Source organism: Phascolarctos cinereus, unplaced genomic scaffold (assembly GCF_003287225.1).
Source record: "Phascolarctos cinereus isolate Bilbo 61053 unplaced genomic scaffold, phaCin_HiC Scaffold_4;HRSCAF=312, whole genome shotgun sequence".
Taxonomy (NCBI): domain Eukaryota; kingdom Metazoa; phylum Chordata; class Mammalia; order Diprotodontia; family Phascolarctidae; genus Phascolarctos; species Phascolarctos cinereus.
The window spans coordinates 669261828-669280364 of NW_027555847.1; the positions used below are offsets into that span (position 1 = coordinate 669261828).

General features: G+C 36.4%; 1 protein-coding gene across 1 annotated transcript in view; it reads right to left on the reverse strand.

The window, feature by feature from the left end:
• BRD4 (bromodomain containing 4) overlaps positions 1-18537 on the reverse strand; it is a 164173-nt gene that overhangs the window by 79452 nt on the left and 66184 nt on the right. Inside the window, 1 exon segment of the mRNA XM_020969364.2 lies at positions 2771-3089. Coding sequence (XP_020825023.1) covers positions 2771-3055 — 285 coding nt within the window. The 5' untranslated portion in view covers positions 3056-3089.

The window sequence follows — 18537 nt, forward strand, 5'->3', positions numbered from 1 at the left end:
TCCCATTGATTTCCTCCTTTCTCCCTTTCACCACCTGATTATTTTAGCTTTTCCTTTTCAATACAAATGGCTCTCAGGCTAAGACAGAAATACTCTTACAGACTTTATGATGTTATACATTGATATCAGTGAAACCATTCCATAAAACAGAGTATTAGGCAAAAAAAGTGATTAAACTCTTCATACCCTTTAATTAAGCAATCTTATTGCTAGTTATACACTTTGAGATGTCCAATACAAGAAGTTATTCGTGTGTGTGTGTGTGTGTGTGTGTGTGTGTGTGTGTGTGTGTATGTGTGTGTAAGCACATTTTGTGAAATAAGTGGGTTCTTGCCCATTGGAGAATGGCAAAACGTATTGTAATATATAAACGATGGAATATGCTATAAAAATAAATGAAGCACTCAGAGGAATATATTAAGATTAGTATTAAGCAGAACAGAAAAACTACATTTGCAGTTACTACAACAATATGAAGGAAAATAACTGAATACTGTTACTATTAATAATCCTGATCTCAAAGAAAAGATCAAAGACACAGTGAAAGGTAGAATGAAAAAGTATTCAGTAATGACTATGTTGTTAAACTAAAAGATTGCAATGCAATTAAAAAAAGTTCTCTCCTTTCTGGGTCCTCAGAGTTGCTTATAGAACACAGGCAGGCTCTCATGATCTTGCTTATCTATATCCTGAAAAAACACATCACACAACAACCAGGAAGGAAAAACACCATGACCTAATCCTCAAAGAAAAGCTTTCCTGAGTTTTTTGTTGGTTTTTTTTTTGCTTCTACTTATCCCTGGCTAGGAATGTAAATGAGGAAAATGCAGTAAAATCATAAGAATTCTCAGGAAATCACAAAATTTAAATCAAAGCAGTAGTCATAGGAAAACATAAAAAAGATTATTTATAATTCTAACAAGTCACTGTATCTCATTTCTTTTGTTATTCTATTTTTATCTCATTACTCAGTACTATTGATAATATTCTCACAGGTTCAGTCTCACATCCTCCCATTGTTTCCAAGAGACTGGAACCTTAATCTACCCCTTTTCTATCTCCTAGTTCTTTCCCTACTGCCTTTCAAATACATCCAAGTCTCCTCTATCCTTAAAAACCTTCATTAGATACTAGTAACCTCAAATTATCATACTACATCTCTCCTCTCTCTCTTACTCGTGGAAAAAGCTATCTATAGTTGCTGCTTCCAATCCCCTCCTCTCACTCCTTACCTCTGAAATTTGGTTTCTGAGCTCAACACTCAATTGTAACTGCTCTTTCTAAAATTACCAATGATATATCAAATGGCAAAATCTGTCTCTTCTCAGGCCTCATCCCTTTCAATCTATTTGTTGCATTTGATACTGCTAAACACATCTCCTCTTAGGTATGACCACTATCTCCTCTCTAGGTATAAACGAAACAACTTCTCCCTTACTGTTCTGTCTGCTCCTTCTCCATCCCTTTTTTGGCTCATATACATATCCCTAATTGTGGATATGTGCCAAGATTCTGCCCTAAGCCCCTGTCTCTTACTCCTCCATTCTCTCTCCCGTAATATACTCATGAGTTCTCATTTAACTGTTATCATTATAGAGATGATGCAGAGACCTATATACTCAGCTCAAGTCTCTCCTCAAGAACGTCAGTCCTGGACTAACAAATGTCTTATTGGACATTTCAGGATAGCTGTGTCCAAAAGAGAAAGCAAATATAAGACGTTCAAAATGGAACTCATTAATTTTCACAGTAGAGCCTCCCCTTTCCAAAAGTTCCCTATTTTCTGTCAAAGGCAACACAATACCATCGTTCCAATATCCCAGGTTCATAAGCATGTAATCATCTTTGCCTTCTCACCCACCTTCATATCATACATCTAATTAGTTGATATATCTAGCTGTTTCTACCAACGTCTTCTTACATCCACCCCCTTCTCTCACCTTACACAGTCACCACTTTAGTTCATATTCCAATCACTTCCTGCCTAGATTACCACAACAGCCTAACTGTTCTCCCTATCTTTTACCATTCTACATATTGCTGCAAAAGTGATTTTTATTGAGCAGAGTTGGGATCATGTTATCCTCTTAATCAAATGTAGAAGCTCCTCTATTGCTTCTAAAATAAACTATAAATTCTTTTATCTGTTAATGCTTTTCATAACCCTGCCTCAACCATCCTTCTAGGCTTACTGGACATTGATCTTGTACCCTGGAATCCAGCCAACTGGCCTTCTCACTGTTTCTCACACACTCAATTTCCCATCTCTGTGTATTTACACTAGATGTTACCTGTTCCAGACATGAACTCCTTCTTCACCTGCATTTCACAGAATCCCTCTTTTCATCCAAGATACAGCTCAAGTGACAGCTTCTATATGAACTCCTACAATCAACTGCTAGTATATTCCCTTCTAAATCTAACTTCTCATTATTTGGTGTTTTACTCCATAAATACATATACTTTTTGATTCTCCCATTAGAAAGTAAGTGCCTTGTAAGTACAGCATTTAAGTTTCTGTTTCATATTTCTAATGCCTATAACAATGTCTGACATATAGTAAGTATTTAATGTTTGTTGAATGACACAGCATCATGAAAGCCACCCTTAAACCATTCAGATGAATAGAATGGACAAACCTTTAAACTCTGAGAAAATACCAATTGTTTCTCTGAGAAAGGTCAGAGAAATAAATATAGAATAACCATTCTAGTTGTTTTAACTGGCCAAAAATGGGGCAAGCTGAAAGTGTTCAGGCCAGGGTACTTACAGGGAGGTTCAGCTTGACTGCATCCACAGGCTGTTGGAAAGGCCACGCAAACTGATGTTTCCATAACGTCTTAAGCACCACTTTGAGCAGATATTGCAGTTGGTTGGTTTGTCTCTTGGGTTTGTTAGGGTTGGAAGTCTCTGGGGGTGGGGGATTACTGCCTGCAGTGCTGCCTTGCTGGGGTTGGGCCTGGGCCTGCGTTGTAGACATTTGTGTAGTTTCTAGTCCATCCCCCATTACTGGTAAATTTCTCAGTCTTGTCCCAGGGCCACTCTCCACAGACATGCTATTGATCCCATTGCATTCTTTACTAGGAACTCTGTAAAAGAAAAGAAGACTTATTACCACTTGTAAACAGCATGTAGAAGACTCTACTAATTAAAGATTAACTTGAGTCAGAAGAGACCTTAGAGGTAGGTCCATCTACATAAAGCAATAATTTTATCATACAGACTCAACAACCCTAAAATTTATAGGACTTTTCCAGCCAGTTCTCTAGGGTAATTAGTTTAAGGTCCAGTTCCAACATATTTAACTAATAAATGTGGCTTAGAAAAGACAGAGATGTTCAAGGATTTCTTTTGTGACGGCGCTGAACACTTACTGAAGATGGGCAATGAACTCAGAGTAGAAATGGCTATGGGAACAGGCTGAATTACATGTGTGCTGTGCTTTACAGGGAAAGATGTTATATGACTGCACAGACTATACAATGGCTGAGCAAACTAGCACATGAATGTAAATGTGTGTATTGTGTCATAAAAATGGCATCTACGAAGAACTCAAGAGAAAATCTAGAGAACTTGTATGAACTGAGTCAGAGAAAAGTAAACAGAACATGAAGAACAAATCTTGTTATATTCACAGTAACAAAGGAAAATGAACAAAGTTCTAAAGGACTTTAGAACTCTGATGAATGAAATAACCGTTCATAGCTTCAGAAGCTAAGCCTTGACCACCACTAGACCTCTTATACAATAAAGAGATCAAAAAAAGAGGAAAGATTTCATACATATAAAACTTTTTTTTATAGCAGTGGCTCTTATTCTTACCATCAAAAACTGAAAGCTAAAAGGATACCCAAATGATTGAAGAATGGCTATTCAAATTAAGGTATGTAAATGTAACAGATAACATGATGTTATTGAGCACTAAGAAATTATGATAAAGACCATTTCAGAAAAACCTGGGAAGAGTTACATGAACTGACACTGTGATGTGAGTAGAACGCAGATAACAATGTATACAGTAACATTTTAAAAAAAGAAAACTGGAAAGAGGTTAGTGCAATAACCAACCACCAATTCCAGAGGACTGATAAAGAAACATCCTACCTCCCCTCTGATATAGAGAAAATGGACTTGAGGTACAAAGTAAGATGTATATTTTTAAATACAGCCAATGTGATGACAGATAAAAAATGTTGCAGTGGCATACAACAAATACTGTAAGAATAATATACCAAAATAAAGTCAAGGGGCAGGTAGGTGGCACAGTGGATAGAGCACTGGCCCTGAAGTCAGGAGGACCTGAGTTCAAATCCGACCTCAGACCAAACACTTGACACTTACTAGCTGTGTGACCCTGGGCAAGTCACTTAACCCCAACTGCCTAAAAAAGACAAAAACAAAATAAAGTCAAAATGGGTACATGATTGAGATATAAAGGCTGATACTATAAGCAAACTGGTAGAACAAGGAATAGTTTATCAGATCTATGGAGAATGGAAGAATTTATGATCAAACAAGAAATAGAGAACATTAAGAACTGCAAAATGGATAATTCTGATTACATTAAATTGACAAGTTTTTGCACAAAGCCAATGCAACACAGATTAGGAGGGAAACAGAAAACTGAGGAAGAATTTTTACAACCACTGTCTTTAATAAAGGCCTCGTTTCTTTTTTTTTATTTTATTAATTTATTTTTGAGTTATCAACAATCACTTCCACATGCTTTTGAGTTGAAAATTTTTCTCCCCCTTCCCCCCCACCCTCCCCAAGACAGCGCATAATCTCATATAGGCTTTACATTTACATACCCATTAAACATATTTTCACATTAGTGAAGTTGTAAGTAAAAATTAAAACCAATAGGAGGAACCATCAGAAAGATGAAACAAAACTCAACAGAAGGTAAAAATAAGTGATCGTGATTCGACTTCCATAGTTCTTTCTTTGGATGTGGACAGCATTTTCCATCCCAAGGCCTCTGGAGATGTCTTAGATCCTCGTAATGCTGAGAAGGATTCAGTTTAACAATCTTAGTCCTTGCATAACGTGGCTGTTATTGTGTACAAAGTCCTCTTGGTTCTGCTCACTTCACTCAGCATCAGACCATATAAGTCTTTCCATGTTTTTCTGAAGTCAGCCTGTTCATCATTTCTTATAGCACAATAGTATTCCATTACATTCATATACCACAACTTGCTCAGCCATTCCCCAATTGATGGGCATCCTCTCAATTTCCAATTCTTTGCCACCACAAAAAGAGCTGCTATGAATATTTTTGTACATGTGGGTCCTTTTCCCATTTGTTTGATCTCTTTGGGATATAGCCCTAGAAGTGCTATTGCTGGATCAAAGGGTATGCACATTTTTGTAGCCCTTTGGGCATAGTTCCAAATTGTTCTCCAGAATGGCTGTATCACTTCACAACTCCACCAACAATGTATTAGTGTTCCAATTTTCCCATATCTTCTCCAACATTTATCATTTTCCTGTTTTGTCATATTGGCCAATCTGATAGGTGTGATGTGGTACCTCAGAGTTGTTTTGATTTGAATTTCTCTAATCAATAACTATTTAGAGCATTTTTTCATATGACTATAGACGGCTTTATTTTCTTCATCTGAGAACTCTGTTCATATCCTTTGACCATTTATCACTTGGGGAATGGCTTCTGTTCTTATAAATTTGTCTTAACTAAAGGCCTCATTTCTAAAATATATAGACAACTGAGTCAAATTTATAAGAATAAAAGTCATTACCCAATTGATAAATGGCCAAAGGATATGAATAGGTCATTTGCAGATGAAGAAATTAAAGCTATCTGTAGGCATATGAAAAAATGCTCTAACACTATTGATTAGAGAAATGCAAATTATAACAACTCTGAGGTACCATATCACACCTATCAGACTGACTAACATGGCAAAACAGGAAAATGATAAATGTTAGAGAAGATGTGGGAAAAACCGGAACACGAATGCATTGCTGGTGGAGTTGTGAACTGATCCAACCACTCTGGAGAGCAATTTGGAACTATACCCAAAAGGCTATAAAATTGTGCATACCCTTTGACCCAGCAATAGTACTTCTAGGGCTATATTCCAAAGAGATTATAGAAATGGGAAAAGGACCCACATGTACAAAAATATTTATAGTAGCTTTCTGTAGTGGCAAAGAATTGGAAATTGAGGTGATACCCATCAATTGGGGAATGGCTGAAAAATCTGTAGTATATGAATGTAACGGAATACTAATGCGCTATAAGTAATAATGAGTGAATGGACGTCAGAAAAACCTGGAAAGACTTATATGAACTGATGTTGAGTGAAATATGCAGAACCAGGAGAACACTGTACACAGTTAACAGCCACAATGTGTAATGACTAACTTTGACAGACTTAGCTCTTCTCAGCAATGCAAGGATCTAAGACAACTCTAAAAGACTCACAATGGAAAATGCTATCCACATCCAGAAAAAGAACCATGAAGTCTGAATGCAGATGGAAGCATACTATTTGCTCTCCTTTTCTTTTGTTTTTTCTTCTTTCTTAGAGTTTCTCCCATTAGTTTTAATTCTTCTATACATCATGATTAATGTGAAAATATGCTTAATCTGAATGTATAAGTAGAGCCTACATCAGATTACATGCCGTCTTGGGGTGGGGAAAGAAAATTTAAAACTCAAAAGCTTATGGAAGAGAATGTTGAAAACTAAAAATAAATGAATAACACACACACACACAAATGAATAAGAAGAATAAATCCTCCAGTATGTTGGCAGATCTTTCATGGAGGATTGAGGGAAGCACAAGGATTAGAATCACACAGGATGAGGAAGTGTTTAGTTATAATTTGTATGAATGGTGAAAATGTTGACATTGATAATCTAATTATAAATGTGTCATCTGAAGAATAGCCTCATCCACAGGTTTCTTAGAATTCTGATGAATTTTCTCTAAGCAAAAAATCTGGGGAAAAAAAAGAGGGGGGTGGCGCCTATATATTAAAACGTACTAAGTCAGTAAGGGCCAGATACCAGAGAATAAAGAGCCCTGTGAAAAACTACTGATTTTACTTGACTCTTTGGGCCGTATATTCATGCTTCTAGTCTTTATAGTTGTGTGAAGCCAAATCAAAGCCTTATACCACTATTACTATTATCTGCTTCTCTTTTGCTCTTTCAAAACAGAAATGTCATACTTAATTCCATATTTTTCACTTCAAATTCGTTTAGGATCAAGGAGCATTATACAACCATTTTTTAGATTTTACTATATTCTTTCAATAATCCTGAGATTGCTGAGATTTTAATTATCCTTTAGAAAAGAACTACAATAATGAGCTATGTATCATTAATGATAAAGTTAAAAGGAATCTTAAATTAACCATATTCTATTATTTAAAATGAATATTTACTGAACACCTTTCCATGTAAGGAATTTTGAGGAATACAAAGATGACCAAGGAGTTCTTGGCCTCCTGGAACATAAACAATTTGTAGGAAAGAAAAGGTATTGTTCTATAAAACAGAACAATGAAAGTAAATGTCAAGTGAACAGGTATTCAGAGGCAGAATAACCATATATGTATAACTGCATGGTGGTTTCTTATATATTATCTCATTTGATCTTCACAAATACATCCATGAGGGGCAGCTAGGTGGCCCAGTGGATAGAGCACCGGCCCCGAAGTCAGGAGGACCTGAGTTCAAATCCGGCCTCAGACCAAACCCTTGACACTTAACTAGCTGTGTGACCCTAGGGAAGTCACTTAACCCCAACTGCCTAAAAAAAAAACCCAAAATCAAAACCAAAAACCAAATACATCCATGAGATGCCATAAGAGAGAGCATTATTCTCATTTTACAGATTAGGAAACAGAATCTCAGCGAGGCTGTGACTCATTCAAGGTAATAATTCTGATATATGGTAGTAATCATAACATAAAATCAGATCTCATTGCTAAGACAGCAGGTGTCCGGTGTCCTCTTTGCTACCTCTCTGCTCAGAGATAGACGAGACATCACATGAAGTGAGGTTCAACTGTAAGGCAGATGTTAAGGTCCAGAAGTTCTCCATCACCTGGAAAAACAGTAGTTGGGTACTCCCTACTAATCCCAGTGGTGTAAATTTCCTCCATAGGTAGGGTACTAAGGAGACTGGTTCATGACCTCTAGGAAGAGGTGGAGTGAGCTTGCAAGTCAGAGTGGAGTAGGGGTTGTGAATCCCCCCCAAATCAATAATTAACACATTTCTCCTTTTAGCAGGTAAATACTGTTCAACTACTATGACTGAATGGGTTATTGTCAAGAAAGCACTTTGTAAAGTTATATTACGAGATATATATACACAAACACATATACACACACACCCCAATTTGAGTTATTAAGAGTCAGGGCACTCTGGAGTAGTGAAAAAATGAGCCAGCAGTGTGAATCCAGGCTCTGATAATTTCCAGGATGTTGCATGGTATCATGAATTAAACACGCTCTAAACACCTACACCAGGGCCCAAACTTACTGTACAATAAATCTCTCTGTTTCTGCTAAGGACACAACAATCCTCTAGTCACCAAGATTCAAAACTTCAAGGTCATTCTTGACTCCTCTCTCATTCCTCTATATCAAACCAGTTGCCAAATTCTGAAAACATATGCATCACCACGTCATTATCCTATTTAAAGAACCTTGAAAGGTTCCTATTGTGCCTACTGCTTCTGGGACAGAATACAAACACATCAGCCTGGCATAGAATGGCCTTTACAATTTGGCTGTCATCTATCCCATTTTCATCCAATTACAAATTACTCCTATTTCCACATTCTCCCTTTTAGGCAAAATTGCCTTATTACAACCTACTCCTAGTACAGAGCATTTCATCTCCTGCCAATATACTTCTGCTAAAAAAAAAAAAAAGGAGGGGGTCCCCCTGAAATGTTCTCTTTCCTTTCTTACAATTCAAAGAATCCTTAGCTTCCTTCAGATCACAACTCAAGTGAATATTTATTCCACAAACTATTCTAAAAAATTTAGAAGAAAAACACCTTACCAAACTGCTTTATGAGGCTGAATATAGTTCCAATCTTTAAAACAGGGAAGGAGATAAAGCAAAGAAAAAGTACAAAGTAAAATCACTAATGGAAACAAATTAAATAATTCAAAATAAAATCTTAGTTAAAAGACTACAGAAATTTATTCCAAAAATAATTCACTATGATCAAACTGATTTTTATCAGGGATGCAAGGATGGTTCAACATTAGGAATTCAACTAATTAAAACATATTAAAGCAAAAGTATTCAAAATCACATATTATACACAGTAAGAACAATATTTTAACAATGATCAACTGTGAAAGACTTCGGTACTCCAAGACAATTCCAAAAGACTTATGATGGAAAAAAAAAAAGGTTATCTACCTCCAGAGAGAGAAATGATGAACTCGGAGTGCAAAGTGAAGTGTAATCTTTTCTTATTATGTTTTTCTGAACTTTTTTTTGCAACATGGCTATATTAGCCATGTTGAAATATGTTTTGGGTGATTGTATATGTGTAACTGATGTCATACTTCTTGCCTTCTCATTTGGTGAGGGAAGAGCTGGAGGGAGAGGGAGAAAATTTGTAACTCAATTTTTTTTTAAAGAATGTTAAAAATATATAACATTTAAAAGTTGAAAACTGAATGATTTATTGATATATCAGGAAAAGGTCTTTAACAATGTGCAACATTTATTTATGCTAAAAATTTTACAAAACACAAGCAGATCTGCCTGTCGATTTGACCTCTTGCATATGGCCCCTTCTCTCCTCTGACCATGAATGCTATTACTCTAATGGAGGGCTGTATCTCACACCAGGACTATTGCATTAGCCTGCTGGTGGAGTCTGCCTCAAGTCTCTCCTGAATCCAATCTATCCTCCATTCAGCCACTAATGTGATTGTCCCAAAACACAGATCCAACCATGTCACACACCCCCTATCCCTACCTCAACCCCTAACCCCCAATCACCCTCAATAAACTCCAGTGGCAACCTGTTGCCTCCAGGGGCAAATATAAATCCTGTTTGGTATTCAAATCACTTCGTAATCTAGATCCCACTTCCCTTACACATACCTTTTTCCAGTCTTCTTATACCTTACTTCACCATCAGGTACTCTTCAATCCAGTGACACTGGCTGTTCCACAAACAAGACATTCCATCTCTTCGTGCATTTTCTCTGGCTATACCCTATGCCTGGAATGATGTCTCTCCTCCACTCTACCTGCTGACTTCCCTGTCTTAACATAAGTCTGAACTAAACCTTATCTTTTACAGGAAGCCTTTCTAAATCCCTCTCAACTCTAGTGCCTCCCCTTGGTTAATTGTCATATACTATATATACTTGTCAGCACCTTGCCTTCCCCAATAGATCATAAGCTCCTTGAGAGGCAGAGACTATCATTTTTAAATTTTTTTGTATCCCTATACCTTAACACAATGTTTGACACACAGTAGGTACTTAATAAATGTTTATTGATTATGATCCTCTACTCTTAGTTAGGTTAATCCTAACAAACATTTAATAAGTCATCATCCGGCATAGGAAAATTTTCAGGTTGGTAGAATGTTCCAGAGCCTCTGGGTTATGCATCAGTTTATTAATAAGCATTTATTAAGCAGATATAACATTTACCAGGCACTATGCAACATGCAAAAGAGAGGCCTGATCAAGTTTATACGCAGAGAGGGAGAAGACATGCAAACAACCATGCACAAACAAAATATTCAGGATCAACTGGAGATAATCAGAGAACAGGTACAGGAATTAGGGGGGATTGGTAAAGGCTTCTTGTATTAGGTGGGATTTTAGCTGGGGCTTTAAGAAGCCAGAAAAGCCAGGAAGCAAGACAAGATGGGAGAGAATTCTAGGCATTAAGCCCAGTAGAAATGCTCATTGTGGAGAGACAGCAGTATAATATGAAATCACAAGCAAACAGGCTAGTGTCACTGGATCATACAGTACACACATAAAGTGGAAGAAGGCTGTAAAAAGCAGGAAGTGGCAAGATTATGAAGGGCTTTAAAGGCCAAACCAGGTTTTGTATTCGATCCTGGAAGTGGTAAGGAGTTTACTTACAGAGGGAACAGGGATTGGTGATATGATTAGACCTTTATTTTAGGAAGATCAATTTGATAGCTATGGGGAGGATGGACTAGAAAGGGAGACCAACAATAGCCTAGAATTTAGGTGATTAGGTTCTACAGAGCTGATGGCACTCCTGGAAGAGAAGACATACAAAAGATGTCATGTGGAAAAAAGAGTGACTTTATCACTAATCATCTGTGTGTCGTAAAAGTAAGGATTTGAGGATGGCAGTCTGTGGGACTGGAATGATGGTGGTACCCTTGATAGTAACAGAAAAATTCCAAAGAGGGGAGGGTTTGAGGAGAAATACTCAATTTTCAACATGTTGAGTTTAAGATATCCAAGTGACATCCAGATTGAGATGTCCACTAGGTAGGAAGAGATGCAGGACAAAGGTCAGGAGAGAGGTTAGGGCTGAATAAATAGTTCTGAGAATCATTTGCATAGAGACAGATGACAATGAAATCTAAGACAGCTGATAAAATCACCAAGGGAAATAAAGATATAAAGCAGGGGTCAGCAAACTTTTTTTCTGTAAAGGGGCAAACAGTCAATATTTTAGGCTTTGTGAGTCAAGAGGCAAAAAGCAAGGGTATTAGGTTGGTACTTAAATAATGAGAAAACAAATTCCCACAAATTTTTAATAATACAGGCCCACCAATGAGAATGGAATTTTTTTTTTGGGGGGGGTATATTTTGCATAACTGGAGTTCAAAATTAGCATTCTCTATCATCAAAACGGATTGCAAACATAGGTGGAAGGTTAGATGAAATTTCCTCAACTATACGATTAAATGGATTTTGAAATATGTAAACTTCTTTTGCACTTGCATCATGGTCCAAAAAATACTGCTGGAACTATAGTTTGAGTTGCAAAGGATATTCCTGTAAATTTATGTGAGAATGGAGACTTGACTTATTGTTTTAACTTCCGATGGTACAGTAAGTGTATAAAGCATTTATACTGTAATTCAAATGTTAGTTGCCATGTAATTGAGTTTATCATAACATAAATTTTACATAAGAGCTATTTTGCATTGTAATTTTAAATGTAGCAAAAGCTAATTTCCAAAGACATTCATGTTTGATAATAGTGGGGTGGCTCTTCTCTATTAGAAAAATTTTGATCTTGGCCCTGAGTTAAAAAGTAATAATAAAAAATGGTACCCACCTTCTATTTTGACATGATGGGCATGCACTGGTAATAAAAAAAAATCTAATGTTGGAGAATGGCAATTCATTTAACACTGTCAAGTTATAACTGTTATCATTGCAATCTGTAGTGTACCAAACAGTAGCGTGAAGAGATGCCAGTGTAACATTCAGTCATCTATTCAATTCTGCCATCCTTAAAATATCATCCTTAAAATATCAAAGTAGTGTCTATTGGAACTGTGTGAACTAGGTGTTAAGTAGAATGAGAGGCAGCATGAGTTACAGAAATAGTCTCCAAAATTAGGTGCTGGGTCTGTTATTATATGATCAACCAATCTTCATGTGGAGTAAGATGGGTCAAATTCCATCTTCCCTGAAATAGCTCAGTTGTAAGACCTGTCTTCAATATAACCATATCCTAAACAGTCCCATATAACCATCCCTTCCTTCAGCTGTGTGTTATTTCCAACTCCTCAGTCTGGCTAATAGCACATCAGGGATAACGAATAAGTTAAGAGTTCATCTGTATGCTTTTTCATTTAGGATAACCCAAAGTAAGTCACAAAGGAAGAGAAGAAATCAATGGATCTGAGAACTACAGATTTAGAGGCAAAATGGTTCTTAGAAGTTGACCAATCCAAAGCCCTCATTTTTACAGATAATGAAAAGAGGGTCATAGAAGTTAAGCGACTTCCTCAGTCATACAGCTTATAAGGTCTGAAGCACAAGTCAAACCAAGGTCTCTTGGATTTTAAATCCAACATTAAGAGTATTCTACTGTAGATCTTGTACCCAAACCCAGCTCATTTTCAAATTTTTTTTGACTGCTGTTAAGGGTATCACCATCCTTACAGGTACCCAGATTCACCATCTCAGTGTTGTTTGCCACTACACTTCTTCTTCACACACATCCAATCATGTGCAAATCTTGTCATTTCTAACTCAACTACCATTCTCATATACGCACCCTTCTTTCTACTCACACAGGCTCCAATAGTTTTAAACCTCATCACTTGTTTGTTACCCAAACCATTCCAAAAGCCTACCTGCCTCAAGTCTCTTTTCTGTCCAACACATTTAGTTGCCTTTGATTTTTGTAAAGCATAGGTCTGTCATTAACTTATTATTCAACAAACTCCAGTGGCTCCTTATTAATTTTAAGATTGAACAGTATTTTATTTTTCTCATGCTTATTAATCTCTACTGTAGTATTTTATAATATAGATAGTTATGAGCTGTCAGTTATATAATTTATAAATAAATGTATACATATTGAGGCTGCAAGCTCAAATATTTTTTGCTAACAGGAGTGTGATCAAAAGAGGCCACTCTTTGGCTCAGGGAATAGTGCACTAGAAAACCATAAAGATTTATTTCTCTGAAATACTGAAATCATCCTTTTACTTACCTCCTTCCCCACTACCTGATGCAAACTGAACTAAACAGAAACTAGGAGAACACAGTACAAGTTAACAGCAATACTGTATTGATACAACTGTAAAAGACTTAGCTACTTTGATCAATACCATGATCCATGACAATTCTAAAGAATTCATGATCAAAATGTTATCTACTTCCAGAGAGAACTTATGAATTCTGAGTGCAGAATGAAACTTTTTTTCTTGGGGTTTTTTTTTTTTGGTCACATGGCTAATATGGAACTATGTTATGCACCACTTGCATGAGTATCTTATTTCTTGCCTTCTCAACAGGTGAGGAAGGGGAGTGAGGAAAGGAGAGAATATGGAACTGAAAAATAAAAATTAAATTTAAAAAACAAACAAGAAAACAAAGGAATTCTATCTTTCCAAACAGAGAAACAACTCTTGTTACAAATTACTTTTATGCAGTCCCTTATTGTAAGGGCATGTGATTACTATTATGACTCATTCACACCAAAGGACTGACTCACTTTGTAAAGAAGCCCAGCTCAGGCACTGCCCAATGAATAACCTGAAACCTTAAGAGGTCATCTTTTATATGCTCAAATGGCTGTAACCTCATTAATATGAGTATTCTCTCAAAGTTTTCAGCTCATAACTCATTTGTGCCTATCAATTCTGTATATAACTTTGCAATCATTTACAAGCAGACTTACAAATTTGTCCTAAAGGATCCACTCCACATGATAGTAATGTACTTCAGGAACATTCCCTTAACCTTCCAAGAATACCAAGTATTCCAATACGTGACTAGTCTGTCAACTCGCCCTCTTTTACTTCAAAATTTATATATCTTGTGTATTAGGCCCATTGACACTTTTCCTTCTTATCCTGGTCACACTGATTTTGTTTGTAGAAAAGTACTTTAACCCCAAACAAATCCCTCTAAGTCTGAATTTCCCTATACTGTTAAAGAGCATGACCATCCTTATAGTCATCTAGGTTCAGAACATCTCAGTGTCACCCTCAAGTCCTCCTTCATCCCACATATCAAATCATGTCCATTTCTATCTCCAAATCTCTTGTCTATGTCCCCTTCTCTTCACTAACATAGTCGCCATCCTAGTTCAAATACTCAACACCATTCACCTGGAATACTGCAACAGCCTTCTAATAGGTCTCCTCCTCTTTTCTCATCTCAATCCATCTTCCACACAATAAAGTGATTTTGCCTGACCACATCTTCCTCACCCATTAAATTCCAGTAGCTTTTCACAGCCTGAATCCCTTCCTATCTTTCCAGTTTCTTACACATTGCTCAACATTCCTACAATCTACTTAGTCTTCATAACGTTAGATGCTACATCTCCCATCTGTTCCTTTGAATGCTTATCCTCATCTTCACTTCTCACATTTCTTCAAAAAATAAGTTCAAACTTTCAAAGACTTAAGCAACCTAATCAATACACTGACTAAACACCATTCCTGAGTACTAATGATTCTGAGAGTTCAGAGTGCAGACAAACATTTTTGGACATGACTATGGGAATTTGTTTACTAAACATGTTTATAACAGGTTTTTTTTTTGCTTTATCAACTAGTGGGGAAAGGAGAAGGGGGAAAGGCATATTTTCATTTGAAGATAAAATTTAATCTAAAAAGAAAAGAAAAACAGCTTTGAAAGACTTTAGAACTCTGATCATTGCTAAGAATGTGCTTAAGGACTGAAGATGAAGTATGCTACCTCTCTCCAGCCAGAGAGAGACTTAAAATGCAGAATGAGACATGTTTTTGAATATGATTAGTGTAGGAATTTATTTTGCTGGATTATGTATATTTGATAAATGTTTTATTTTTATTGTTCAAATGCGATGGTAATATTTATTATGTTACATATATAACAAATTAATAAAATAATATTAAAGACAGAAATAAAGAATAAGCTCAAATACCATCTACTGGAGGGAAGGAACACTCTTTAATCCCTTAGAGACAGCCAATACTAATAAAACAGAATATTACATGAAATGAGAAGTTTGAATAATACTTTTAGGTTGAGACTTAACCTGTACACACACAGTTCATGTTAAAATATCAAAGAGATAGATAGTAACTGTCAAAATTCTAATCATGAAAGAATCTAACAAGTTCCTTTCATTCTGGCGGTTAATAGAATCAGACTTCCAATCATGCTATGTATTTACAAAACCACATAGGTTATACAAAATGATGCCTATCATGGGCTCTTGACCATTAATGAAAGCAGTGGATATCTAACAATTTTAAGACCGGATGTAAATACCACACACAATTACATAATTTGTTTTTTCTTTCCTCCAGTAAACAGAACAAAAAGCAAGAAAATAAATGGAAATGTTAAGTGAAAAGAGTCCTCTGAAATTCTAGTCTCAGTTCTACACAAATTGGCTATGTGACCTTGTTAAGTCTCATTGTCTTACTCTTTAAAATAAGGATAATAATACTTGGCCTCAGATACTTACTAGCTGTGTGATCTTGGACAAGTCATAAAAAGTTAGATAGATAAAGAATTGCAAAACAAAAACAAATAATACGTGTGCTATCTACCTCACTTCAGTTGTGAGGAAAGTTCTTTCAAAACCCCAGAACACTACATAAATATTAGCTATTGTATTTTGTTGTTGTTCAGTCATTTCAGTCATGTCAAACTCTTTGTGACCCCATTTGGGGTTTTCTTGGCAAAGACACTGGAGTGGTTCACCATTTCCTTCTCTAGCTCATTTTATAGATGAGGGAACTAAGACAAAACAGGTTAAGTAACTTGCTAGTAACGCAGCCAATAAGTATTAGAGTCCACATTTTAACTGAGGAAGATGAGTCTTCCTGACTCCAGGCCCAGCACTCTTATCCACCATGCCACCTAGTTTCCCTGTACCACACAGCTATTGTAATTACAACAGGCCAAATTATCATAACGGAAAAAGAGAGGAAGTCAAGATTACAGGGTCTGGATCCTATTCTAGCAAGAGCAACCCAGAATATATTTTACAATTTTATAATATAACTTAAAAAAGAGTTATCCATTCTTTGAGAACTTTAAAGTTTCCAAAAGGAAGAAGAGTTTAGTTCCTGCATATTATATTCAGAGAAACTAAATTTTTGCATAATAAATATATCTACTTGGTTTACTTCATTTAATATGAATCTCTAAGATTATACCTTACAAAATATTTTGGGACAAATAAAGCTTAAAAAAAACCAGTTATGATGGAACATACTGAAATGGTCACAAAGACTTAACTTGTTAGATTGGAATAGGACTCCTACACAATCCTGTACCTCCAACCTGAGGTTTGACAACCCTGTGATATGGGCCTTACCGGCCCCATTTTACAGATGGGGAAACAAATAAAGCACAGACCTTAGTAAGAGAACTCCAAGTCTACTGAGTCCAAGTTTAATGGCATTTTCCACTACACTCTACTACCATACACATACACACACACACACACACACACACACACACACACACACACACACACACACACACAGTGTGTGCGTAGGTTTCTCCCAACATGAAAAGTTAGGATGCCCTGGCTATAGAATTACAAGCTAGTAATTCCTCAATGACACTGTTACATAGTCAACATGCTTGTTCAAATGCTTATAATGCCAATTATCCTGAACCATTCCACCCTCAGAGTTCAACCAAGCAGGAGCACAAAAACAAACAGCTAATTCATATTCTTAGCAGATCTTCCCTACTTTAATTGTGCAATCTGTGTCAGTAGGGAAGCACAAATAGGATTACTTTTCCATCTGACTGCTTTAGGCAGCTGGTGAGAATAGTATTCATGTCATCAGCCAGACTGCATAGTCTGGATCCAATCCAATGATCATAATGCAAGATTCTTCAATTAGAAACTTTAATCCTTATTCACAGAAGGTTGCACATGTTCTGATCTCTACTACCTGTAGCTCCCCCAGCACACAGTCCCATTGAGACAGTGTTTCATAAGAGAGACATGCAAAAGTCATTTCAATTTTCAGCCAATGATGTTACACTATTAAGCATTTTCCATAATGGAACTCTTAAAGTAATAAGCTTTGTTTCCCTATCAATTTCATCATACAGTAAAGTAGCCCATTTCTCTGGTTTAAATTTGACATTAAATGTGTTTTACCATCTCAATATCCAGCAGAAATCTGAACTAGTTCCTCATCTATAAAAGGGAACTTCAAAGGCAGCTTCATGTCACTCCATCAGTATATCCCATCCCACTATGAAGTCTTCTTTTCTCAAAGCTAAACACCCCAACTTCCCTCAATTTATCCTCAAATGATTTCAAGATTTCATCCATCCAAGCTGTCCTTGATACACTCTCCCAGCTCACAGACAATCCTTCCTAAACTGTGATGCCTAGAACTGAATATAATGTTACATGTAGTATGATAAAGACAAAGTACAGTAGGACTAATATCTCCCTAGTTCTGGACTATGTGTTTCAAGGTAATTTTAGATTGCATCAGTTTTCATGGCTGCCTTAGCATGAAGCACATTGCTAACTCATCCTGAGTTTATAATCCCCTAAAGCCAGATGAACAGTATTTGTACGTGTATTCATCATATGTATATGAACCCAAGTGTAAGGCTTTACATTTATATGTATTTAATTTCATCTTATTAGATTTGTTCTAACATTCTAGGCTGCTAAGATCTTTCTGGAACCTCTAAATAGCCAAAGTCAATTATCCTTCCCAGAGTGGAGTTATATGCAAATGTAATAATAAGCCTGGCATCTATGTCTTATGAAGTCATTGATTTTAAAAAAAGCACGTAAATCTCACAGGTACATTCTTCCAAGCTGAAACATTAATCATCACTTTGTGTGTGGC